This window comes from Sceloporus occidentalis, unplaced genomic scaffold (genome assembly GCF_023333645.1).
Source record: "Sceloporus occidentalis isolate IW3139 unplaced genomic scaffold, rSceOcc1.0.p SCAF_3, whole genome shotgun sequence".
Taxonomy (NCBI): Eukaryota; Metazoa; Chordata; class Lepidosauria; order Squamata; family Phrynosomatidae; genus Sceloporus; species Sceloporus occidentalis.
This window is the reverse complement of record NW_028316983.1, coordinates 2,809,023-2,836,846: the sequence shown is the minus strand read 5'-3', so window position 1 is coordinate 2,836,846 and position 27,824 is coordinate 2,809,023. Positions and strand designations below refer to the sequence as shown.

The window sequence follows — 27,824 nt, the reverse complement described above, 5'->3', positions numbered from 1 at the left end:
TGGACTAGATTGGCCTTGTGGACCCTTCCAACTCTTGTGCTTCTGTGAACATTATCTGATAAAGAAATTTAATGAAATTGCCATAGAGAGGATCACAGTAGGAATTACAAAAAGTGGTGTTCCTGGAACATACCACATTATCCGACAATGCATCATTGATTCCTAGATTCTTGGCTAGAAACTTAATCATTGAATTCACTTTGTAGACTGAAAATGCAGGAAGTAATATTATCATTAGTCATCAACTTGGACAATACAACTGTTAGGTTGATTTGCAATTGTTTTACCGGCCGAACCCAAAGGATGCTCATAAATGGCCTGAAACATACCGGCCGAAAAATGCGGTTTCTGGCCATGTTTGGGGCATAGCATTTAGACAACACACTCCCCGAATGCCGAGCGAAACTTCACTGGACGCATGTCTTCTCCAAAGAACTGGACCAAAAAGGAGTGGTAAAATACTGCTCCCTTTGATGGTCTGGTTCAAAACTGCAGTGGCGGCCTGGATCAGGGCTAGGCATGCGTATTGGCTGATTAGTTGATTACAAGATTGGCATGATTTGTGCCAGTGTGGCCACAGACCACATTTTTCGGCCTGTCTGTTTTGGGCCAATGGCTTTTCTTCTTCATGCTGGAGAGAAGTGGCCAGTGGGTCCCACAGGGTTATGTCCTGGGCCCAGTGCTATTCAACATCTTTATCAATGACTTGGATGACAGAATTGGGGGCATACTTATCAAATTTGCAGATGACACCAAATTAGGAGTAGTAGCTAATACCCCAGAGGACAGGATCAAGATTCAAAATGACCTTAATAAGAAAGCTGGGCCAAAACTAACAAAATGAAGGAAGAAATGTAAGGTACTGCACTTAGGCAGAAAACATCAAATGCAGAGATATGATGAGTGATACCTTGCTTAACAGTATATGCGAAAGGGATCTAGGAGTCTTAGTAGATCATAAACTGAGCCAACAATGTGATGTGGCAGCTAAAAAAGCCAATGGGATTCTACGCTGCACCAATACAAGTATAGTGTCTAGATTGAAGGAAGTAATAGTACCACTCTGTTCTATTTGGTGAGACCTTCTCTGGAATATTGTGTCCAGTTCTGGGCACCACAATTCAAGAAGGATGTTGAGAAGCTGGAGCATGTCCAGAGGAGGGCAACTAAAATGGGGAAAGGTCTGGAAACCACCAAGCCCTATGAGGAGTGGGAGCTGGGTAGATTTAGCTTGGGGAAGAGATGGTTAAAAGGTGATAGGAAAGCCCTGTTTAAATATTTGAAGGGATGTCATATTGAGCATGGAGCAAATTTGTGTTCTGATGCTCCAGAGATCAGGACATGGAGCAATGGATTCAAGCTATAGAAAAAGAGGTTCCACCTGAACATTAATAAGGCCTTCCTGACAGTGAGATTAGATAGTGGGGGTGGTGGACATCTTTGGATGGAGATCTTTGGAGGATTTTAAACAGAGACTAGATGCCCATCTATCACAGGGAGTGCCTTGATTTTGTCTTCCTGCATGGAAGAATGGTGTTGGACTGAATGGCCCTTGTAGTCTCTTCCAACTCTTAGGATTCCATCATCATCATCATCACCATCATCATCATCATCATCTGTCAGTTTCACATCCTCCCAGGTTCTAACAGTTTTAGACTGGCTAACAGTTTTGAGCCTTTGGAGGTCTCTAAACAGAGGCTGGATGGCCATCTGTCGGGGATGCTTTGATTGAGAGTTTCTGCATGGCAGAATGGGTTGGACTGGATGGCCCTTGGGGTCTCTTCCAACTCCATGATTCTATGATTCTTTGATTCTATGATAACCTATGAATTAGTGGTGCAGTATCCACAGATAATGTGACACGTCCCAAACAGTGTCACTTTTTAAAACTGCTGTTGCGATCCTGCCTCTGGCCATTTCATTTGGATGTTTTGTTGGTCCATTTGGAATTGTGGCCATGAGCACCTTCAGCCTCTGGATCCACCAAGTTCTAGGCAGTTTCGGCTGGGCAGGATGCAGCTTCTCCTTCCGTGACAAGCGGCTGTTGGTCACTCATTTCTTTGTTGTCACTTTTCTTTTCAGAGCGGATGCTTTCTGAAGTCAGGAATAATAAGAAGAGCCTGGAAGGTAAAGCAGTTTTTTTGACATCATAGATAGATGTTTGTGTCACACTTGGTGGCTCAGCAAATGTTTTCTTTCAGTATATCTATGGCAGAGACAATGAGAGCTGGTGGTCCATGATAGTCGTGGCTACACTAAGTATCCTCTCCCCAAAGTAGAATTCAAAAACCTAGCTGTGGTAATCTGGAAAATCAGTATGCAAAGGGATCTTGTAGCACCTTTGAGACTTAAGTTGGTAGCATGAATATGTATCTGAGGAAGTAGGCGCAAGTCTATGAAAGCTCATGCCACCAATGTCTCTCTTTCAGTTATTCTCAAAGGTGCTACAAGATCTCAATGCATACTGATTCCACAAAACTGATTTAGCGTTCCCTATTAATTCTCCAAAATTGGTTCAGATTTCTCCGTTTATTACAATTTGGATGAATACCCACCATGGGGTTCCCTACCTTGATCACAGGGAGAGGCAGGAAATATAAATAAAGAAATTATTATTATTATTATTATTATTATTATTACCTTTGCCAACATTTGGACCACCAGCTGCCACTGGGCAGGTATGAGACTTGACTGAGAAATAGCTGAGAAAGCAAATAATCTTCTTGCTGATGCGGATGGGGTGAGATTCATTAGCTCCAGTTCCCATTGTCTCAAGCCATCATGGCTTATAGGTGTGTTGACCAAGGTTGATGGGGGTTGGGGGGATGCTGGGTTGGAGAAGGCTGCCTTAAGGAGATGGGAGTTGGAAGCCAAGTGACCTATTATTTGCTTATGGAACAGAGAGTTGTCTGTCCTGTGGGGCGAAGAATCCAGTAACTTTCCATCCACTGTTTGAAGGGGGACTCTGCTCAACTTGCCAGGTGAGCACTCAGATGCGTCGAGAAACTAACTGGGAAAAATGCTGGGTTCTTCATTTGCCAGTATGGAATGTAATCTCTGTTGTGGCATATATTGCTGGAAGTGCGTTCCAGAAGATTGTTGTCTAGAGTCTGGAAAAGTTATTTTTTCTGGAGTACAACCCCCAGAAATCCCAAAAGTGCAGCCAGCTTCTCTGGAGATCTGAGCTTGCAACTGGAGTTCATCTCAAGTAGGGCCAGGAGACTGACTATTCTGACTAAGACCAGAGCTGGGGTTATTGTTCTCTATGGGAATTTCAAACTCTTGCTCTGCCTATCTATGTGCCTTCAAGTGACTTTGTGGGCTTATGGTGACCCCATGAATTTCATAGGGTTTTCTTAAGCAAGGAATGCTCAGAGCTGGTTTTGCCAGTTTCTTCCTCTGAAATATAGTTACCAGCACCTGTTTTTATTAGTGGTCTCTCATCCAAGTGTTAACCAGAGGTTACCCTGCTTAGTTTTTAAGATCAAATGGAATCTGGTGCTTGTAGGATATTTAGGAATGTGCATGTATGTCTCTTCAAGTCACTTGCTGATTTATGGCCACCACTAGGGTTTTCTTAGGCAAGGAATCCACAGAGTTGCTTTTGACATTCTGAAATAACGCCTACAGCAACAGGGATTCCCTGGCAGTCTCCCATCCAAGTAATAACCAGGGCTGACCCTGCTTAGCTTCCAAGGTGTAATGGCTTTAGGGGATTTGGGCCCTGTGTTATACTAAGTGTATATGTGTTGGTGTGGTGTAGTGGTTGGAGCATTGGACTATGACTCTGGAAACCAGGGTTCAATTCCTAGCTCTCCATGAAACCCACTGGGTGACCTTGGGCAAGTCACACTCTGCCAGTCTCAGGAGAAAGCAATAAAAACCTCCTCTGAACTAATCTTGCCAAGAAAACCCTAAGATATACAGTATTCACCTTAGGGTTTGCCGTAAGTTCGAAATGTGCTTTTAAGACACTTGCCAGTATATGGCAATCCCATGAATTTCATGAGGCAAGGAGTCCTCAGAGGCGGTTTTGACAGTTTCTTCCTCTGAAATATAGCCTACAGCACCTGGTATTTGTTGGTGGTCTCCCATCCCAAGTAGTATGCAGGGCTTACCTTGCTTAGCTTCCTGGAGCAGATGGGATCTGAGGACTTTAACATATTTAGTCCCATGCCACTGACTGTTTGTATTAACTTTAGTAGAAACACTCAATACTTTCATGCATTCTCTTGATTCTGCTCTAGTAGGAACAAATAATTGGCTGAGTTCAGAATGTCTTCTCCTGTTTCTTGTAGGATCGGTTCCTGGAGCTTTTCTACATGTACGATGAGGATGGGTACCAGACCTACTGTGCCATCTGCTGCGAGGGCACTGAGCTGCTCCTCTGTGACAATGCCAGTTGTTTCAGGTGGGCATCCTCTCTCTGTCCTCTGCCAACCTTGACACTTTCTCAGTCCCCTATCTCAGCATCCTTCAGTTGTCTTTAGTAAACCTAGCCCTTTTATCTCTAAGTTGGAATTGCATCTGTTTACAAGATTAGGCTGTAGAACTCCCTCCCACAAGAAGCCAGTCTGGGCCCTTCTTCATTCCCTTTCTAGTTGCAGACAAAGGCCCTTTGTATTTGAGATAGACATCTTCTTCCTTACTTATTGTTGTAAATGGGGTGCTATACTTTTATTCTCATATTTTATATTCTCATATTTTTATACTGTTTTTATATTTGCGCTGTTTCAATAGTTGCATACCATTACTATAGTATTACTAATATTGTTACCAGTACTGTAGTTATACTTCATTTACACCCTCCCTTTTCCCCAAAGCTAAGACTGAAGACTGCTTGTAAGATAAAAAAGAAATACAAGTGAAACCATGGTAAAAGCAGAGGATTTATATTTAAAAAGGTGATAAACTCACTCGACAGCAAACCATTTCAGAACAAAAGAACAGCATAAGCTTTTTGGAATATATATATATTCACACACATGCTTGTCCCTTCACTTTTACTGCTTTGACATTTGCGGATTTGATTATTCACGGATTTTATTAATGTGTTCTCTCTAGGAACATCCAGGTCCTCCAGTGCAACTCTGTGGCCAACTTTAACCAAAAGTTGCATTGAAGGACCTGGAGAGAACACTCCGCTAGGCCTTTGTAGCTCCTCTAGCACAGTTCTGTGGTCAATGTCTGGCAGATGTTGACCACAGAATTGCACTGGAGGACCTAGAGATTCCTAGAGAGGTGTTCTCTCAGTGTTTTTGTTATTTGCAGTTTTGCCACATTCATGGTGATCCTGTGCCCCTAGCCCCAGCGAATGTGCCCTAGCCCCAGCGAATGTGCCCTAGCCCCAGCGAATGTGGAGGGGTGTGTGTGTGTAATAATAATAATAATAAATAATAACAATAAATTGTTTGCTTATAGCCCGCTTTTCCTTTGCAGATCAAAGCGGGTTACACAGAAGTACAACAAATGTACAATTTTGCAAACAGTGTCCATAAAAAACCCGAACAATACAATAATACAGATTAAAAACAAGATAAAAAGCTTACAGATTAAAATCACAACAATAGCTAGCATAAAGTGCAGGTGCAATGATGCAACGGGGAGAGAGCAGGTATTACATTGTCTGGGGGAAAGCCTGTTGGAAGAGGAAGGTTTTTAACCTCTTCCTAAATAAGTCAAGGGAGGTAACCGAGCGGAGCTCACCGGGAAGAGAGTTCCAGAGCTGCGGGGCCGAGCTGGAAAATGCCCTTTGTGCAGTCGCAGAATATTTAGTATCTGGAACCCTCAACAGTTGCTTCCCGGCTGACCTGAGGGTGCGGGGCAGATTATATGGGGAGAGGTGGTCCTCCAAGTACCCTGGGCCCAAGCCATTTAGGGCTTTATAGTTAATAACTGCTGTAAACCGCCCTGATCTTATGGAAGGGCGGTATACAAATAAAATGTTTATTATTATTATTATAACCAACACCTTGTATTATGCCTGGAAGCGGATGGGCAGCCAGTGTAGATCTTGTAAAACAGGTGTTATATGGCTCATCCTGGAGCATCCAGTGACCAACCTGGCTGCCATATTCTGCACCAATTGAAGCTTCTGGGTTTGGTACAAGGGTTGCCCCATGTAGAGCGCATTACAGAAGTCCAACCGAGAGGTCACCAGAGCATGTACCACCGTTTCAAGGTTCCCCCGGCCCAGGTAGGGTCGCAGCTGGCGTATCAGCCGAAGCTGATAACAAGTGCTCCTGACTGTCACATCCACCTGAGATGTAAGGTGGAGCAATGAGTCCAGAAGCACCCCCAGGCTGCAGACAGAGTCCTTCAAGGGGAGCGTGACCCCGTTCAGGACGGGTGGACATATTTCCATCCCCGGGCCTGGGGAACCTATCACGAGTACTTCCGTTTTCTCTGGATTCAAACTGAGTCTGTTTTCCCTCATCCAGCCCATTACTGACTCCAGACAGGCATCTAGAGGAGAGAGGCCATCCCTGGTCACTGCATCAGTCGGAAACACAGAGAAACATATTTGGGTGTCATCAGCGTACTGATAACACCGTGCCCCATGTCTCCAGATGATCTCTCCCAGCGGTTTCATGTAAATGTTAAATAGCATGGGGGACAGAATGGCTCCTTGAGGGACGCCAGATGTAAGCGCCCTCTTGTTGGAGCACACGTCCCCCAGCTGCACCATCTGGAATCTACCCGAGAGGTAGGAACGGAACCACTGGAGCGCAGTGCCCCCGATACCCAACTCCCTCAGGCACGCTACCCCTGTCCATGCCCAGACGGAGATCATCGTCCAAGGCGACCATGGCAGTCTCAACTCCATAGCCCGCCCGGAAGCCAGTTTGAAATGGGTCTAGAAAATCAGTATCATCCAAGACCGATTGAAGCTGAATGGCAACCACCCTCTCGATCACCTTCCCCAAAAAGGCAGCAGCGAGACAGGCTGATAATTATTATGAATCAGGGGGTCTAGGGAGGGCTTTTTTTAACAGCGGTTTTACAATTGCCAATTTCAAGCTGGATGGAAATCGCCCTTCCCTAAAAGATGAATTGATTATGCGGCGTAACATAGTGGTTACAGCTGCACCCCCCTGAGCCGCTAGCCAAGAGGGACAGGGATCGAGAGAGCATGTCGTCTTCCTAACACTTCGAAGGATCTTGTCCACTTCCTCAGTACTCACAGACTCAAAATGATCCAGTACAATTGAGTCCACGGAAGCTCTGGAGACCTCTATTCTGGATCCTGAAGAAATACTGTGTATGTACAGCAAACCTTGATTTTGCCACTTAATATAAGGGACACCATTTTACTACAGCATTGTATATAATGGGGCTTGAGCATTTATAGATTTTGGTACCCATGGTGTGTCCTCGAACCAAACCCCATTGGATACCAAAGGCCCACTGTATTAGAGTCATTTTAAAAAGCTGCTTCTTGTTTTAATCTGTGCTTTGGGCCATGAGTTTTGAGGAAGATGGGGCCTATGTTTAGTGGGCAACGAAAGCGCTCCCTGTGTTTCAGACCCTGCTTTGCTATTTTTGGCAGGTGCTTCTGTGTGGATTGCTTGAATTCCCTGGTGGGTCGTGGGGCAGCTGATGCAGCCCGGAAGGAGGAACCCTGGAGCTGTTACATGTGCCAGCCACAAACACGTTATGGTTTGCTTCTGCGGCGGCATGACTGGAACATGCGCCTGAAGGAATTCTTCACCAATGAGAGAGGGCAGGAATACGTAAGTCGGTGGGATGGAGGGGGGAGAAGCTCAGCTGTTCCTCCAGCTGTTGCAGCAGTCAATGGTCTCTTGTGTTGAAACAATCTTGAGCAGAATAGCCTTTTCTCAAGCAGAACCTCCTTCCTTCCCTCCCTCCCTTCCCAGGCTTGTGGGCACTGTCCAGCCCTTGGCAAGCATCCAGTCATTGAGCAGTGCACTGACCCTTCATTACGCAAGGAAAAAGTCTTTGCTCCTCCAAAGGTTGCTTTTGGGGGGTTAAAAATGCTGTCTCCCCACCCAAAAAGCAACCTCCCAAAAACAGTATTTTAAAAAGTGTCCAGAAATGACACGATGCTGCTTCTGATCACTCAAAATGGCAACCATGATGGCACACTGCATTTCTTTGGACCTCCAGAGCAGCTCAGAATCAGGTGTTGCAGCTCTCTGGCCTCTGGAGGGTGTCCACCCTGACTTTTAAGCCAAGAGTGGACATTGGTTGGAAAGGGATGAAGCCCCTCATAGTAGTGATGGGAACATGAACCTTCTCTGTCCCTCCTTTAAATCATGGCTAAGTGAAATAGGAGAGCCAGTGTGGCATAATGGTTTGTGTGCAGTATTACGAGTCTGGAGACCAGGTTTCAACACACACACACACACACACACACTGTGTGTGTGTGTGTGTGTGTTTATGTATATGTATATGTCTTGTTTATCAGTCAAAACCACAGTACAGGAGGGACCGAGTTGCTGTCCATGTGCCTGCATCCAGTCCCGCAGCATGATCAGTCCAGTCTTGGGATATGATGATGCTGCATTATTTACATGACACTTCCTGTGGCTGTGCTGAATCCAAACCCCTCCTAGCCTAGGGATGTTGGGATCAATGAGGACTACCCTTGTCCTGGCCTAACTTTGTACCAGTATTGTCCCTGGACTGGCAGAGTTTTGGATCAGCTCTAACCCATCTCTATCTTTACCCTTCTCTGTCCCCTTTAAGGATTTGCTCCTATCAAGTCTTAGCCAGCAGACCAGGTGTGTTAGCAGATTGCTTTGTTGGCAGAGCTCTGACATTAGGTAGCAGAACAGGATAACCCAGCAGGTCATCTGTATTAGGGTTAGACCTCCTGGTAACAACTCATGTATTTGTGTGTGTGTTGTGTGTCTTCAAGTTGCTTCTGACTTATGGCGACCCTACCATGGGGTTTTTGGGGCAAGATTTGTTCATAGGGGGTCTGCCATTGCCATCTTCTGATGCTGAGAAAGTGAGTTGCCCAAGGTCACCCAATGGTTGCTTTGGCTTAGAGACACACCTGCAGCTCCAACATAAATTTCTCTTGTTTGGATTTTTTCAGAGGAGGTTTGCCACTAGTATTTTGCCACCAGTGTTTTCAGAGGAGGTTTGCCACCTCTGAGGTTGAGAAGGTGTGACTTGCCCAATGTCACCCAGTGGGTTTCCATGGCTGAGCAGGGATTCGTTCCCTGGGCTCCTGGAGTCCTAGTCCAAGACGAAACACTATGCCACACTGGCTCTTTATAGCATATTTAAAGTTATTTCAAGATGTTATATTTTTATAAATATTCTATTTGTTTGAGATGTAATTGTTAAATGTATATGTATTAATATGTGCAGAAGTCAGCATTGCATAGTGGTCTGAGCATTGGACTATGGCTCTGGAGACCTGGGTTCAATTCCCCGCTCAGCCATGGAAACCCATTGGCTGACCTTGGGGGAGTCATACTCTCTCAGCCTCAGAAAACCCTGTAATAGGTTTGAGTTAGAGTTGCCATATGTTGGAAACGACACGAAGACACATAACTAGAACATATTAATGTTAAGGAAAAAGCAACATGGGATATACAGTGAATGAAATAAAACATGTATGTGAGAGTCAGGATGACTCAGCAGAAGCAATTAGAAGCCACACAGGTGTAAAAGGTAATGGAATTAGCAAGTCCTAAATGCCAAGGACAGAAATGCAAAGTGGATAATTGAGAACACCTGAGAATTGTTAAGTGGTCAAGGTGAGATGATGAGATCATTAATTGTGGGTTAAACCAAGAGAACCAATGAGAGTGGATGTACACGCCCACTGGGTGGAAACTGACAAGAGTGGGTGGTATTTTGCAATGACTATAATAATGGCTATGAATCCCAATGTATTTTGTGGGTAGTAGTAGTGAGGAGTATTATTGGAGTTGTGTTGTATAGTTTTGGAGCTGTATATAGTAGAATAAAGTAGATCTTTTATATAAGACTACTGAGTTGTCTGGTGTCTTGGGTGAAGATACAAGAGCCAGCTGGATCCTGAAGAAGTGGGAAGACTTCTGTGGAAGAAGAGTGAGAAGGCTTGGAGAGTTTGTCAGGGTCTTCAGCCTATTCTCTGTAACTCTGCTGCTTTAGAGCAAAGCTTTAACCACTGACCAAAACTGGTCAGCGCCGGTGCGTAACAAGGTGGTGAGTTCGAGCCAGAGGTGAAGAGCAACAACTCCCATCATCCCTGACAATTAATGTGTATTACATGATTTTAGAAATCAAAATGAACGTTTTAATTTGAAGTTTTGTGATTTATGCAAAGATAATGGTCTTGATGGATGGTAATGACAATGAATTGCTCTTTCCTCCCCTGTTTTTCATCTCAGGAGGCACCAAAAATCTACCCTGCCATCCCGGCAGCAAAGAGGCGTCCCATTAGAGTCCTTTCTCTCTTTGACGGTATAGCTACAGGTAAGACTTGAGTTCCAGATGAGCTTTGAGTTTATTGCTCACCATTGACACTCAGGTTCAAAGGCCACATATGAATATGTGTGGCATAGGGAGCTGTGTTCAGATCCCAGGTCAACTCTGACGCTGGTCATATGACTGACTATATCAGTTGTTGATACTTTTGGATTTGGCTTTGTAGTTTTGTGAGCTATTTAGCCTTCTCAGTCAGAGAGCTCTTGTACCAGAAGGAACTACGTCTTAGAAGTGGATTGAGAAAGTGCCCTCTCCCATGTCCTCCTTGACTGGTGGGACATAGAGGTGGGCAGGCATGTATAGAGAGATGCGTTCCTTCAAATATTAGGTATTATGGGAATCCCATAAGTTGATAAGTCTACTTTAATTAGGATGTACCAACTGACTTTAAGCCATCGATCCATCCTATCTAATAGCCACTGATCCTAGCTCCAGTCTTCATGAGTTTGCCCAAGAACTGTCTCAAGTGGGTTTTTGGTAGCCAGTTCCACAACTCAAGCTCTCAGTGAAGATGAGCTGCCTTTTATCTGTCCTGAATTTTCTGTCCATTACACAAGTTATCAGTTACCACTTACCAATGTACACTTTTTAAAAAAGTCTGTCCTGCAGTGGCAAACCAGAGCATAATAAAGATGGGGGTTTTTTGGAGGAAAAAAGAAAAGTGTGAAATGATAACTCTTGAGTATACTGCTACTCTGCCTTGCTAGGTCTTGGTGAGGATGGACCAGAACAGTCATCATTACTGCTAAGGACAGCTCAGCCCCACAGTGGTGGTCGGCCGCTCTTTCCACAGAGTTTGGCAACTATCTGGATGGCCTGTATTTCCTCTCCTTTAAAGGCCAGTCTGGTTAATTTGATACTGTTTTTGCTTCTGTCCATTCTCTTCTCTGTATCCCACAATATTCATGATTTTTTCTTTATTCTATCACAGCCTGGCATCCATGAATATTTTTTTTTGTTTGTTTTTTGGTGTTGCTACCTCATCTAGTGATGTCGATTTTGCGTATGTGTATGTGTGTGAGAGAGAGTGTGAATCTGTGTGTTGTGCTGAACAATCATTCTGCACTCCTAAGCAATGTTGCGGTGTGCACACAAACCTTGCCGCTCCTGTGGGTTGGATGTTTTTGGTGCCATGACACTTCTTGGTGGGAGAATTCTGAGGGTCCAAAAGATTCCTGTTGGTTATTTTACTCACCTGAGAGCTTTCTATCCAATAGGTTACCTGGTGCTGCGGGATCTGGGCATCAAAGTGGAGAAATATGTTGCCTCTGAGATCTGCGAAGACTCCATAGCTGTGGGAACCGTACGGCACGAAGGGAACATCAGATACGTGCATGATGTCAGGAACATCACAAAGAGAAATGTAAGGAAACACAAACTGCAGGAAAAGAGATTCCACCTCAACATTAGGAGGAACTTCCTGACGATGGAACACACTCCTTCCTCAGAGTGTGGTGGAGTCTCCTTCCCTGGAGGTCTTTAAACACAGTCTGGAGGGCCATCTAATGGGCATGCTTTGATTGGCAGAATGGGGTTGGACTGGATGGCCCTTGGGGTCTCTTCCAACTCTAGGATTCTTTGATTTTGTGCTATGTGTCTACCTAGCAGTCTGGACTGGACATCTTGACAGAGATAGCTCCTTGCTGTGGTGGGTGTTAGATCTTTGTAGGTACTGCAGTGTAGACTCCAGATTTTTTGAAGAGAAAGGGGTTGTAAAGAAAGTCAAGACCCTTCACCCCGGGACCATTTCACAGTGCACAGTTATAGTGCTGCAATTCAACCTCAGCTGCCTTGGCTCTGTCCTGTGTAATCCTGGGATTTGCAGTTTAGAATTCCCAGCCTGAGAGCTCCAGTGCTTCCCCAAACCACACTCCCCATGATTCTGTAGGATGCATCCGTAGCTCCCAAAGTGGTGTAACAGTGTTATAATTGTGTACTGGAAGAGGCAGGATGTCTCCCATAAACCAGGCTGCCTCTGACCACATTGGAGCAGAATGAGAGTTGGAGACAAGACACTGAGAACTGGAAAGTTGGGTTTCTGACAAATGTTTGTGTGCTATTCTTTCTGGAGCTGGCCTTGACCTGGTGACAACTATGAGGCCAAGCACCAAGTTGAGATGGGGGAAAGCAAGATGCTATGGGGCAGTCAAGAGTGAGCAAGTACATGGGGGTCAATTTGGGAGTGAGCCTAAGGGATTGTGGGTGGGATAAGCCTGGAGGATTTCTAGACCTTGAGTTTTTCCTGAATGCAAAGCAGAAGGTGTCACCACAATGAGGGAACCCTAATGGTGCAGGGGTTAAATGCCAGTACTGCAGTCACAATACTGTGAGTTCGAAACCACAGGGCTCCAGGTTGACTCAGCCTTCCATCCTTTCCTAAGTTGGTAAAATTAGTACCCAGCTTGTTGGGGGCCAATTGGCTTACACATTGTAAACCACTTAGAGTGTTTAGATCACTATGAAGAAGTATAGAAATGTAAAGTGTTATTGCTGTCACAAACATGTTGAGGTCTTGTGTGTCAAGGTGGTGTTAGAACAAGAGATCAATATATTTAATACTTTCTATCAACTGCCTTAATGTTGGCTAGATGATTCTTGGAACTGTAGTAAAAAAAGCCCCAGCCCTTTCCAAAGAATCATAGAATCTTAGAGTTGGAAGAGACCCCAAGGGCCATCCAGTCCAACCCTGTTCTGCCATGCAGGAACTCTCAATCAAAGCATCCTTGACAGATGGCCATCCAGCCTCTGCTTAAAGACCTCTGAAGAAGGAGGCTCCTACTGTAAGTTCACTTGGAAGAGAATCAGTGCAGATGTGGAGGGCCATCTTATAATAATCATAGGCACTATCCAGACCGGCGCTTTACAGATGCCTGTCAACCCTAGCACGTAACCGCAGCATGATAATGGCGGAGCCCTGTCTACATGGGCGCCGCCATTACGATGTCACGGCTGTGTCAGGGATGCATGAAGCCCCAAGGACACCCCTTTCCAGGCCGCGGGGAAGTGGCTTTTTGCCGCTTCCCGGAGGCCTGGAAAAGCGGCAGATCAGGACCTCTGGGGCTGCCGCTGTGGCCCCAATCCGTCCGGGAAAAGGGGTGGGTGCAGGCCGTCCCAAAGCACCTTTGACAGATGGCCATTCAACTATCAATCAAAGCACCTTTGACAGATGGCTATTCAACCATCAAGAGGATCAAATGGAAAAGGTCGACCCCTTCAAATTGCACCAGTTGAGCTTTGCTTTGTCTGAAAGTGGTAATGCTTTTTTAAAACAAGAGTTTCCAAAGGCAGCCATATGCTGACTTCATTACAGTAGTTCAAATGACATGCAATCAAGGCATGTGTCACTGTAGCACAGCTGATGCATCATTTTTAGCTGTGCAAATGCACTCCTGGGCCATTGCTGAAACCTGGACATCCAGGCTCAGATCTTTGTCCAGGAAGAAAATATCCATGCTCCGAGCATGAGATTTCAGGGGGAGCGTAACCCTGTCCAGCACAAGCGGAGTCCCTATTCTCTGATCTGCCTTTTGACTGACCAGAGGCACCTTTGTCTTGTCTGGACACGCACATACCTCTTGTACTTCTATTTTGGTTCTGCTCAGCCTTTTCCTTGTTGTTCTCATTGCAGACATGTGCCTTGAGCTGCTTGGGTGAGCAGAAAGCAGTCTTGTGGGGGAGGCATGCTTTCTTTTTCATTTCTTTCTCTCCATGGGAAGGGAAACCTTGCCTAGAAGTAAAATCAGAGGCAAAATCAAAGGGAAATGATTTATGGCTGGGGTGGTGTCACTAAAAGTTCCCCAGTGCAAAGATCCTGGCCCTAGTCACTAGGCAGCTTTTGGAGTATCTGGGAGTCAAATTTCTGCCTCTGGGATCACCTGGAGGACAGCACAAGGACTGGCAAAAATGCCAAGAAATGAACAAGCAAAAAGACCCCGAAGTCCATTGGAAAAAGAGGAGAAGTCCAGGGGAATTGGGAGGGAATTAGGGGCCACAAAAACGGTCTTGGGAGGCAGAGATGGTCAAGAGTAATGTGAGATTGACAACAGCAGCTAAAATAATCTACACACAAAGATGGAAAGAGTCAACAATTCTTTTCTGAGATGGGTGTTAAAAGTATATGACTTGGCAGAAATAGGTAAGAAATGGATATTAATACATGAGAAAGCTTTTTAATAAGAGTGATATATAAAGTAGAGGACTTGTTTTAAAATGTTTTATACTTTTTATTAAGTCTTTGGTTAGGATTTCTATTTCTAGTATGATAGTAAGATTTAGAGATTATTTTAATCATCATATGCACCTTTGACTAAACTAAAGGGCAATAGATAAGTAGTGTAAAAGAGCTATAGACAGGCATTCCAGAAATCATTGTTTCCCTGTTTAGTGTGAATATGCCTTTATAGCTTTTTAAAAGTCTTGTTTGTTATTAATTAGATGTGTTTTCCTTGTTTTTTAGACATAGAAAATGTATTTGTTTGTTTGTCTTAAGTATATATTTTTTTAAAAGAGAAGACATATGAGATGAATATTCAGATCTGTGACCCGGTTGTTTTTCTAAAGCAATGAGGTTTTTGAAATGGGAAATTAAGGATGGCTCCTCTTCTTCATCCTGGAGAGAAGTGACCAGTGGGGTGTCCAGTGGGGCTCTGTCCTGGGCCCAGTGCTATTCAACATCTTTATCAATGACTTAGATGAAGGAATAGAGGGCATGCTTATCAAATTTGCAGATGACGCCAAATTAGGGGGAATAGCTAATACCCCAAAGGAGAGGACAGAATGACTTTGACAGATTAGAAGGCTGGACTAAAGCTAACAAGATGAAGTTGAACAGGGAGAAATGTTCAGGGCCTACACCTAGGCAGAAAAAATGAAATGCATAGATATAGGATGGGTATAGGATGTGGCTAGACCACAGTTCATGTGAAAGGAATATAGGAGTCATAGTATACCACAAGCTGAACATGATTCAACAGTGTGATGCAGCAGCCATAGAATCATACAAGAACACCAATGCAATTCTTCATTGCATTACAGGAGTATAGTGTCTAGATCAAGGGAAATGATAATACCACTGCATTCTGCTTTGGTCAGGCCCCACCTGGAATAATCCTGTGTCCAGTTCTGGGTGCCACAATTCAAGAAGGATGTTGACAAGCTGGAACATGTCCAAAGGAGGGTGACCAAAATGCTGAAAGATCTGGAAACCATGTCATACGAAGAGCAGCTTAGGGATCTGGGAATGTGTAGCCTGATGAAAAGAAGGTTAAGAGGGGACATGATAGTCATATTTAAATGTTTGAAAGGATGTCATAATTGAAGAGGGAACAGGCTTGTTTTCCATGGCTCCAGAGACTAGGACAAGGAGCAATGGATTCAAACTACTGGAAAAGAGATTCCGCTTAAATCTCAGCAGGAACTTCCTGATGGTCAGAGATGTTCTTACAATGGAAGACGCTGCCTCAGCATGTAGTGGAGCCTCCTTCTTTGGAGGTTTTCAAACAGAGGCTGGATGGCCATCTGTTGGGGATGCTTTAGTTGTGAGTTCCTGCATGACAGAGTGGGGTTGGACTGGATGGCCCTTGAGGTCTTTTCCGACTCCACGATTCTAATGAAATGGACACTCAAATGTTGCCACTTGGCATTGGAACAGTCTTAACACCCTCCCATCTTTCTCTCTCTCTCCTAGATGGATGAATGGGGCCCATTTGATTTGGTGATTGGGGGAAGTCCTTGCAATGACCTCTCCATTGTGAATCCTGCCAGGAAGGGCTTGTATGGTAAGCTGTGTCCTTAAAGAAATGGGGACCATCCATCAGGAACCTCTCCTAGTTCTGGGTTGCATCTGTATGTGTATTTTGTTAGATGACATGAGTTGCTCTGTTTGAACGTAATCCTCTTCTTCTTGCAGAGGGCACCGGACGCCTCTTTTTTGAATTCTACCACCTGCTCAACTATTCGCGCCCCAAAGCAGGAGAAGAACGCCCATTTTTCTGGCTGTTTGAGAATGTCGTAGCCATGCGGGTCAATGACAAGAGGGACATCTCTCGCTTTTTAGAGGTAAAATAAAATAGGAGGAACCTCCCCCCCCCCCCCCCCGTGGCACCAATTGCCTGTGGCAAAAAGAGCATTGTTTCATATTCTATTCATTGTAGGCTTTTTCAGACCTGCCTGCCCCAAGTTAATAAACTTAGGTAACCTTGGACTTAGTTCACCAAGGATTTAGGGACCTTGGAAACTTTTTCCAGTCTCTGTAGCCTCTAGAAGGTCCCAGGACAGAAAATTCACCGTTTAACCTGCTACTGTTGTTTATCCCAAATTAAAACCATTATCTAAGTATCTAATTTTGTTAAGAACGTATGTTTTAGCATAGTCTTCCCCTCTAATTTATACTACAACTACCAATTTGCCTTAGATCTCTTCCTCTTTTACTCCTTCTTCCCGCACCTCATTTTTTCTCCTTCTCCTCATCTTTTCCTCCTCCATCTCTGTTCATCTTCCTCCTCCTCCATCTCTTTCTCACCTTTCTTCTTCTTCTTCCTGCACCTGCTTTTTCCTCCTTCTCTTATATTTTCCTCCTCCTTTTTATTCCTTTCCTACCTTTTCACTGGTCCTTGAGGCAGCTTTCCGAAGTTAAAATAGATACAGATAAAAACAGATAGGAAGGTTAAAAATAACAAAATGTTGTTAAAATATAATTAAATCATCTAGAATTAAAATCTCCTAAAAACGTATCTTCAAAAAAAAGAAAGAAAGAAAGAGAGAAGAACAGAAAAGTGGAAGGAAAGATGGGCATAAAAGAAGGCAAAAAAATGCTCATTCTAAATTGGCTTATGATTCCTGAATTAAGGACAGCCTCCCATCTTTGGCTGAAGTTGCATTTGGGAACTTCAGAGACCTGGAAGCAGAACAAGACTTCAGGGGCATTCCAAGAAAGGGATGGTTGCCCTTTCCCTTGGTGTGCCAGCCTTACCGGCAACTGGTGTCCTAAACCTCTGTGGGCACCATGTTTTGCCATTTTTTCTGCCACTGGAAGTTGTTCACTGCCAGTCTCCTCCTTTCGTGAGTTAGCTACCACTTGACAACTTGCATTCTGACACTTGTGATCCATACATCTGAATTGCATTTGCTGATGGTTAAGAGGGGATACGATAACCCTGTATAAGTAGTGGAAGGGATGTCATATTGAGGATGGAGCAAGCTTGATTTCTGCTGCTCCAGAGACTAGGACCCAGAACAATGGATGCAAGTTCCAGGAAAAGAGAGTCCACCCCAACATTGGGAGGAACTTCCTGACAGTAAGGGCTGTTCAGCAGTAGAAGATGCTCCCTTGGAGTTTGATGGAGTCTCCTTCCTTGGAGGTCTTTAAGCAGAGGCTGGATAGCCAGCCATCTGTTGGGGATGCTTTGATTGTGAGTTCCTGCATGGCAGAATGGGGTTGGACTGGATGGGTCTCTTCCAACTGTGTGATTCTGTGACATGTAATATTATTTTCACTTGTATAACTAGAGATGAAACATGTCCATCAGGGATGGGGAACGTATGGCCCTCCAGAGGTTTGACTTCCAGGTCCTATCAGATCTGGCCAGCATGACTCAGAAATGATGGGAAGTGTAGTCCATCAACTCCTGGGAGGCCATGGCCTTCCCATCCTGGTGCAGATTATATTTCAGGAATCATGGGATGCGTGACCCTTCGTCTCTCATTTCTCCTTCACCGTATTGACTTCTTCTCTCTAGTGTAACCCGGTTATGATTGACGCTGTGAAGGTCTCAGCTGCACACAGAGCACGGTATTTCTGGGGCAACCTGCCTGGGATGAACAGGTAATCCGGGACGCGTTGTTTCTATCTCTCATATTACTGAACCCACTGTGGCTAGAATCTCGCTGCTGATGACATATAATGATGCAACCAGACATTACACCAGGATATGTGACTTGTTATGTTTTAGAATTAGATATTCTGAGCGAAGTTTCTCCCTCCCTCCCCCCCACTCAGATCAGCTTTTCATTGCTGAGCACAGCCCTATGAGCATTTATTGGATGGGTGGAAAGTGTCTGGTTACGTTCTGGTATCACTTCTCCATCAAGTAGATGCAGTAAGCAACATTTGGGTTATTTACTCATTTTTATTACGTTTCCACCCCTCCCCTATCCACAAGGGAGGCATTTCCAGACTCAGTGAAACCGCAGATAATACCAAACTACCATAAACAACCTTAAAATCATGTTGGAGGAGCTAGAAAATGCCTAGAGAGTTTGCCTTGCTAGGCACCTGGACATCCTCTAGTGCAACTCTTATGGGCAGCCAGTGGTAAATGTTGTGCATAGAGTCAGGCTGGAGGACCTCCAGATGCCTAGAGAGAGCTCTACTTTTGGACTGTGGTCCATGGTTACTAATACCACGGATATGCAGTGGAAGTAACCTGTATTAATTTTTTTCTGGACACCCGTTATAGATGTGCTATGATGTAGAGAAGTGTCAGAACAGTAATCCCATGGAAGTGTGCTTGCAGACCATTATGGCCCATGAGTGCGATTTAGGTTCCAGGTCTACGTGTGCAGAGCTTGGAAAAGTTACATGTCTCGGTCTATAGTTTCCAGAATGTGGCAAGCATCCTTTTCAGTGGCCATATTGGCTGGGAGATGGTGATGGCTTTGGGCATTGGAAGTAGAGAAAGCCTGTTGAAGGTGTTATTTTTCTCCTCCTGGGTGTGTTCGGGGCATCCTGTAAAACTATATACTGTACTCAGTGGCAGTGGGATAGGAGAGTGGACTTGAGAATATAATAAGAGTTATTTTTTCCTGTTCTTAGGCCTCTGGTTGCTTCCAAGGCAGATAAGCTTGAACTGCAGGATTGCTTGGAATACAGTAGGACAGCTAAGGTATTGTTTTGCTTCTCAGCACTCCTTGCAGTTCCAACTATGTGCTGCAAGAAATGGTAGAAGGGCTGCGGGTTACCTCTTGGCTGTCTGTCTCTTGCAACAGAGCTTGATAGTTACATAATGGAAAGGAGAACATACTGTCCAGTGCAGTGATTCCCAAACTGTAGTACGCCAGATGATTTGCACTTCATTTCCCAGAATTCCTGACTGTTCGCCAAGAAGTCTGGGGCTACTGGGAGATGAAGTTCAAAACACCCGGACGACCAAAATTTGGAACGGCTGGTCTAGTGGAGTCTGCAACCCTCTCCATTTTATGTCCTACCTCAGCTGCTGTGGACTTCTCTTCCTTTTCTCCTAATCCTCCCCACACACTTCCAGCCCCTTTATTTGGACCTCCTGCCCCTCTTTTCCTGCCTATGCATCCCAGTAAGACTGCATGATGGTAATATTTCTGCCTCCACCGCTCTGTGAACAGAAATGTTAAACATTCTATCTATGTGATGATTACAAAATGAAACCTAAAGCATATCCTTTTGCTGTCTGGCTGAGACATGACAACCTCCTGCAAAAAAGGGGAAACATGGGTTCCTCTGATGGATAGAGGCTTGTCAGGTGGGTGGGTTATGGATGCAAAGACCCACATTTCTGTGGTTCAGCAGTGACAACCTCCCCGTGGTTGTTCTTCCTCTGAGCTTCTCTGCCAGTGTTGAAAGGGGATACACTTTGCATAGACCTCCCTCTCCTCCCTGCCAAACTAGAATCTTAAACTGGAAGCCTCTCTTTAGTAATCTTAATTCCCACTTCCCCTGTTTATGCACCTTCTGGAATCTGTGTCATTTCTGCTCATTCAGGCTGTTACCCTTCCAGTCTGCGATGCTTATGAGTCTCTCTTTCTCTCTCAATCTCTGCTTTTTTCTGCAGTTGAAAAAGGTCCAAACCATAACCACAAAGTCCAATTCAATCAGGCAGGGGAAAGCCCAGACCTTGCCTGTGCGCATGAATGGCAAAGATGACAATTTGTGGTGCACTGAACTAGAAAGGTGAGATTAAGGGTTGGGAGATAGGGATATGGGGGGGGGGGGTATGTGTGTTGTGTTCAGGATGGGAAGGTGGTAGTGAGCAATCAGGATGGAAGAAAGTGCTTTGACCAGAACAGCCTTGAATGGGACTCCTGAAAATGATTGCAGCCTGTGAATTTTCAGTAAATGTGAATATTTATCGGGGTGTGTATCTAAGTTCACTTGATGAGTCGCTCCTACCAACCTTTAAGCCATTTAGTGAGTCACAAAATCACAGTCTCTACAATAGGCTTGGCTATTCTATTGACACAACTCTGTGATATAAGGGAAACTGAAATTTGCTAGGAAGTCAGACTGTTGGTTCATCTGGCCTAGATATTGTTGGACTGCAAGTCCCAGAACGTCTCCAGCATGGACTAGCGGGCTGCTAGGAAGGGTAGACCAAGAAACACGAAAGGGCTGGCTTAATCTCAAGTACTGGTTTTAACTAGACCAGACTTGAGAAAAGCATGATTTTATTAGACTTCAGGACCAGTTGCTTGACAGAGACCTGCATTGTCTTAGACAACTATTGCTGGTTTAATGACTGGGGTCACAAATTACACACAAGCATGTAACTGCTATTATATCACCAGTGCATATGTTAGTCTTCTGAAGATGCCAACCACAGATGCTGGCGAAAGGTCAGGAATAAACTCTTCTAGAACATGACCACATAGCCTGAAAACCCCACAAAAAACTATGGCTGTCGGCCATGAAAGCCTTCAACTTCACATTGACCCAGCTTAGCTTCCAAGATCAGACAGCATCTGGTGCCTTTAGGGTATTTAAGCCCTCCTGAAAGAGACTGCTCCCCCCTGCCTTTAAGAAAAGGAAGACACATCACCTCTCCTGGAAATGTATGGTTTAAATGTATGGTCTGTTCTGTTGCTCCTTCCAGGATCTTTGGCTTCCCTCTCCACTACACCGATGTGTCCAACATGGGCCGCGTAGCTCGGCAGAAGCTGCTCGGCAGGTCATGGAGCGTCCCGGTTATCCGCCACCTCTTTGCCCCGCTCAAAGACTATTTTGCCTGTGACTAAATACAGCAGGGTTACCCCAGGTCTCCTTTGGTCATGCGGCCATGGCAGGGAAGGACTGGGATGGACCAGCAATACACCATCCATTGCATCACACTCCTCCTTCTTTCCCCACGGGTACTAGAAGGAAAGGACAGCTTTCAAAAGAGACTTTTGCAGAAGTTTCCTTTTAATCAGGGACCAGAAGACTTACATGCATTGTGCAAAATACTGTGTGTTGATGGGAAGCAGCTACTCCATCCTTGTGTCTGGTTAGGCTGTGAAGAACAAACAAACAAACTTGAAATCAACCAGTGGGAAAAAGATTTTTCCAGGAAGAGTTACTACAAAAGCAACTGCATAACAATGAGCCAAATGTCCTGTGTTTCAGAGGAAGAGTCAAGAGAAGGAGACAGTTACCTTTTCCTTTATCTTTCTTTCTCACTTTTTAAAAATGGAACAAAACAATTTCACTCACCGGAGGGAAAGGAACAGGAAAAAAACCAACACCATCAAATACATTGTGATGTACCTTTTAAAACAACACTCATCTGTAACAAAAATACTTGTAAGGCAGAGTGATTTTAGGGACATGTTACAAAAGAGAAACTTAATGCACATTTCATTTGGATTTTGCTGCATATGCCTCACAGAAGTGAGAAGGAGCTATTTATGAAGTATTTCCCTGAGATATTTATGCCGCTTGTGGTCATTTCAGAGGGATTTAGGTAGAATAACTCTTGATGGGTTTGCTGTCAGCCTTCAATCAAGATCAAGCAAAGGGAAATGACAGCACTGCATTTGCCGAAAGGAAATTCTGCCCATGTTTCTGCTGAGGAATGGCAAGAAAGATTCTTCTTTCCCCCCAATGCACAAATTCTACAGGTTGCACCATCATCGCCTTGCCAAAATTGGAATTGGAAGACCGTCTTAACCTGGAAAAAACACCTCACTGCTCCTTGTGTGCCTTCCTTTGAAATAAGGCCTCCAATGGAGGGATATCTGGTCTGGTCCCTATTGATGCTGCTATTTTCATAAAGAATGTTAAGCTCAATTCTTTTTTTCCCCAACTGACATTACCTTTATTGCTGATTTTTGGACACAAAAGATCAGACTGGTGTGGAAACAAAACCCATCTATTTTTTTTGGGGGTGGTGGTGGTGGTGGAAACCAATGGTTTTTGTAGGTTGTGCTGATCAGACTTTTGCCCGCTGTAATTCAGTCATCATTCTCCATCCTTACCTCAGCTGTGTGCTAATAAGTTGCATTGAGGCAACGTTGTGCTGCACCTCTGTAGGCTACAACACCAAAGATCTGGGGTGTAACCTTTGCTCTTTATATGATGTCATTTTGGACTAACCAATTCAAAAGGTCCTTTCTTGTGGACCCTTTGAATTTTGGTGAATTTTTAGGTTTTGAGTGGATTCACCACCCTACTAATGTTTGTGGATTCCCCTCCAAACTGGTCGAGAGCTATTTTCCCACTGTCAGTATTCAAAATGTAGACCGAGCAATGCTTTGAGCTGTTTGAACAAACAAAATATAGTTATCTGGAAAACTATTGAGAGCGGCCAAGACACACGCAGAGAACACATTCCTTCATTCCATAGAGCTTTAGAGATTTTGGTGAGTATTGCTTCAAAACTGACAACTCAATGCAGAAATTTTCCCCCATCCTGGGGTCTTCATGAGGCACAGTCTCCAAATGAATGTGCTTATGAGAACCTTTGAGAATTCAAAGCATTGGAGATAGCCCAACTCATGGGCATGCCTGCCTCTTTCCAACTCCTCATCTAGCATTTCGCCTTTTGTTTGACTTGGGCAACATCCCTCCCATCAGTCTCATGGCGAACGCCCGAGTAGTAGTACCATTTAATTCATTTGTCCTACTCCACAGGGAAGCATTCTGAGATCCCTCTTCTTTCATGATGACTTTCAAAGAAGAAGCTGTAGGTTTATTAATTCTCCATCTCTCAATTAATGCCAGCAACCAAGAGTAGAGAAGATAGTTTTGTGGGTTTTTCAAGCTATGTGGCCATGTTCCAGAAGAGTTTGTTCCTGATTTTTTGCCAGCATCTTTGGCAGTGGCATCTTCAGAGAATGCCATCTTCAGTATTCTCTGAAGATGCCAGCCACAGATGCTGGTGAAACATCAGGAATAAGCTCTTCCAGAACATGGCCACATAGCTTGAAAAACCCACAAAAAACTGGATGCCAGTCATGAAAGCCTTCGACTTCACACAAGAGAAGATACTTACAGCAGGGATATTGAATAAAGTGGTGGGTCTGCAGCAGTCAAGATGAGTGCTTTGGTCACCATTCCCTGAAGGTTTAATGGATTAGTGAAGCTGCTAGTTTGCTTTGGGTTTTAGTGGGAACTTTGAAACCTTCTCCCCTCCATTGGTTCAGCACCTTGGATATCTTTTTAAAGCTCTAGAACAGATCAGTGGCTCCACTGACAAGGAGCACCTAGTCTAGAGGAGAATGGTACCCATTTGCAAACACTGTATGCAGTTTTATATTTGATTTAGGTGAAATAACTGAACTTGAAACCCAGGTTCCTCCCTTGGTGTTAACCCTGGTAGCGCACTGAATTTGGTATCAACCATATGTGCCTTTTTAACCCCCCCATCTTTTCCCAGATAGCAGATCTCCTGCCCCCAGTTCTGTAGGAACATTTGCCCTTTCTGTTTTAATTCCTTTTTAGTAAAATAATGACAATAATTGAAAGCTCTCAAGTGAAAGCGGATAAGCAAAGCAGAACAAAAATAGTAAGGGCAGTCATGCAGTTCAGAAATGTCACAATAATGTTTTAAAGAATCTTCCCTTCTATTTTTGGTGCTATACATTTTTTTAGACTTTTAAATGCTGAAACTGTTTGATGTTTTTATACACATTTTTAAAATGACTTACCATTTTGTTGGGTTTTTTCCTTTAATTTTTTGAGTTTCGTGGATCAGAAGCTGCATACCAAAGCAAGTGATAACTGAGCCTTTAAGGAGACGTTGTTTTCTGTTTTTCTACTGGGAATGAAAAATAATTTGTTTTTGCAAAGTTTACTTTGAACATTTATCATTGTTTAATTAAAGTCAGTGTTGTTCTATAGTTCTACTTTGTCTCACTCTTTCTTTAATTACTTCTATTATTATTATCTATTATTATTAACTTTTATTTATAAAGCGCTGTAAATTTACACAGCACTGTACATACAATCTTTTAGTCAGACGGTTCCTTGCCCTCAGGCTTACAATCTAAAAGACACGAAATAAAAGGAGAAGGGAGTTGTGGTGGGGAATGGGATCAGGTCCAGCAGATCTTCTCCACCTCCAAGGCCTGGACCAAGGCAGATGGACTGGAGGAAGGGCTTGGCTTCTTGATGGATGGTTAAAAGGAGGCTTCCTGGGTCAGAGAGGGGCTCACCTCTGGAAATGCTTCTCTAAACAATATAGTCTTTAATTCAGTTTTGAAACTGGGTAGAGAAGTGATGAGGTGTGGATGTGGGGGAAGAAGGTTCCAGGAGTAAGGGGCAGCAAGTGAGAAGGGACGAATTCAGGAGGGGGCAGTGGTAGTCCTACACTGTGACAGGAGACCTTGACTACCAGAGCGGAGGGTGCGAGTAGGAATGTAAGGAGAAAGAAGGTCAGACAAGTAAGGAGGGGCCAATCCATGGAGGGCTTTGAAAGTCAATAACAAAAGCTTGTACCGGATGCGGAAGGGGAAGGGGAGCCAATGAAGGGAGGATAAAAGAGGTGAAACATGGTCAAAGCGGCAGATGTGACAATACGGGCAGCTGAATACTGGACAGAGATTAAAGGATGGAGGTGTGAAAGAGGAAGCCCTGTTAGAAGGAGGTTACAATAATCTAGTCGCGAAACCACTAGGGCATGGACCAGAGTCTTGGCAGTAGAGGCTGAGAGGAATGGACGGATCTTGGCAATGTTGTGGAGAAAGAATCTACAGGTCTTGGCGGTGGCCTGGATCTGGGGAATAAATGACAGAGAAGAGTCAAAAATGAAGCCAATTTATCTATCCATTAATGGTTGTGGATTTTGCACAGAGAATGCAGCCCTCCCAAGTTTTCATTCTTGTTGGGAATAAATGTCAAAAATAATCTTTAAAAATCCCAACCCCAAGACCGGGATTTTCCTAGCATCGCTGGAAGAGAAATACTTAGCAGATTTACAAGTGATTTTAAAACTTGTCCATAAAAGAGCTGGAATTTTGGCTGAGTAGTCAGATGGGAAAGTTTATGGACAATGCCAGTTGCCAGTTATTAAAAAGAAGGAACTGTGGAGAAGACTACCATGCATCATCTGGACTGCTAGAAAGAAAAAGCAATGGGTCTTAGACCAAATCAAGCCTACATTGTCACTAGTACCCAAGGTAACTCAATGGAGGCCATTGTACTTTGGACAGATATATTGATCTGGAGGACCTGATCCACTCAGGTCTTGCTTATTTAAGGTTTCAGGATACACTGAAGTAAGGCTCTTGCTGAGTGTGCATCAGAACTGTAATAACAATGCAGTTTGATGCTGCTTTAAGTGCTGTAGCTCCATTCTGTGGCTGGCCATCTGCCATGAAAAGTATGCTGCTAAGGCTGGCTTTCTAGAAGATTACAGATGATATTCAAAAATGTGGGAGAGGTATAGTTTCTTCCTCTTCTTCCCAACTCCCATAAGAAAAAGAAGGAGGATTCAGGGTCTGAGAGCTTCTTGTCAGCACCAGGCCTGGCATCATCATCCTGGCTGCATGTCTGTTTATAGAATCATAGAATCGTAGAGTTGGAAGAGACCACTAGGGCCCTCCAGTCCAACCCCATTCTGCCATGCAGGAAATCCAAATCAAAGCATCCCTGACAGATGGCCATCCAGCCTCTGTTTAAAGACTTCCAAGGAAGGAGACTCTGTCACCTTCCGAGGAAGTGCATTCCACTGTCAAACAGCCCTTATCTTTAGGATTAAAGCCTCTTTTACTGTGTAACTCCAGCAAAGAACCAAAAAACGACGTGGGCTTTAAAGCAAACATGTAGCAATAGCAAGTACATTTCTATACCACTTACCAGTGCACTTAAGACTCCCTAAGCAGTTTACAAAGTGTAAGTGCCCCCCAAAATCTGGGTACTCATTTTAGTGACTTCCTTGAAAGGATGCAAGCCTGAGTCGGGCTCATGGTTTTGAGTGAGTGGCTGAAGTACAAGCATTGAACCGCTGCGCCTCCAGAGGATGTATGTAGTTCTATAATAAAAGTGTTTGTTGTGTGTCTTCAAGTCATTTCCAACTTAAGGCAACCCTAAGGCAAACATATGAGAGCCAACATGACATAGTGGTTTGATTGTTAAGAGAGTGACTCTGGAGACTAGAGTTCGATTCCCAGTTTGGCCATGAAACCCACTGGGTGACCTTGGGCAAGTCACACTCTCTCAACCTCAGGGGAAGGCAATGGCAAACCTCCTCTGAACAAATCTGTTAGGAAAACTTCATCTAAGGTTTGCTTTGCTTTGGAGGGTTGCCATAAGTCAAGACATCCTGAAGGCACACAAGAACAAAAGGCAAACTTGCCATGGGGTTTTCTTGGCATGATTGGCTCAGAGGAGGTTTGTTATTGCCTTCCCCTGAGGCTGAGAGCGTGTGACTTGCCCAAGGTCATCCAGTGGGTTTCATGGCCAAGCAGGGATTCGAATCCTGGTCTCTAGTAGAGAGATCTTGTAGCACCTTTGAGACTCGCTGAAAGAAAGGAATTGACAGCATGAATCAGAATCACAGAATAATAGAATCCTAGAGTTGGAAGAGACCCCAAAAAGGGCCATTCAGTCCAACCCCATTCTGCCATGCAGGAACTCTCAGTCAAAGCATACCTGAGCTTTTGTAGACTTCAGTCTACTTCCTCAGATGCCTTTGGTGAACTCCAGTCATAGTTCTACCCTCAAACCACTATGCCATGCTGGCTCCCAATAAATGTGTTATGGAGACCTAAATACCCTAAAGGTACCAGATCCCCTCTGATCTTAGAAGCTAAGCAGGGTCGACTCTGGTTAGTACTTGGCTGGGAGGCTGCTGACAAATATTGGGTGCTGTAGGCATTATTGCAGAGGAAGGAATCCTGGCAAAACCATGGAGAAAACCCTATGAAATCCATGGAATTGTCAGAAACCAATAGGCAACTTGAAAGCACATATACACACAAATGTGTTCGGCTGGATGAAAAGCTCAGTTACTAGAAACACAGCCAACCATAGGCAAACACAGCTCACCGCGACACATCACGAGATGATGTGACTCACTGAGAGATAAGATAAGGAGGGGAAAGGCGGAGGGCAGGAGGAAAAGAGGAAGACTGCATTGTTGTTCAATGCTGTCAAGCCGGCTTATGCTGACCCCATGAAGGAGAGACCCTCCCTGTCATCAACAGCCCTG

General features: G+C 44.3%; 1 protein-coding gene across 1 annotated transcript in view; it reads left to right on the top strand.

Moving 5' to 3' along the window:
* DNMT3B (DNA methyltransferase 3 beta) overlaps positions 1-22,550 on the top strand; it is a 50,736-nt gene extending 28,186 nt beyond the window's left edge. Inside the window, exons 10-21 of the mRNA XM_089513431.1 lie at positions 2,083-2,127; positions 2,902-2,981; positions 4,299-4,411; positions 7,550-7,733; positions 10,353-10,437; positions 11,667-11,812; positions 16,136-16,226; positions 16,358-16,506; positions 18,186-18,271; positions 19,262-19,331; positions 20,253-20,371; positions 21,291-22,550. Of these exons, the coding sequence (XP_089369557.1) occupies positions 2,083-2,127; positions 2,902-2,981; positions 4,299-4,411; positions 7,550-7,733; positions 10,353-10,437; positions 11,667-11,812; positions 16,136-16,226; positions 16,358-16,506; positions 18,186-18,271; positions 19,262-19,331; positions 20,253-20,371; positions 21,291-21,432 (1,310 nt within the window). The 3' untranslated portion in view covers positions 21,433-22,550. The remainder of the gene's footprint in view (positions 1-2,082; positions 2,128-2,901; positions 2,982-4,298; positions 4,412-7,549; positions 7,734-10,352; positions 10,438-11,666; positions 11,813-16,135; positions 16,227-16,357; positions 16,507-18,185; positions 18,272-19,261; positions 19,332-20,252; positions 20,372-21,290) is intronic.
* The last annotated feature ends 5,274 nt before the right edge of the window (positions 22,551-27,824 follow it).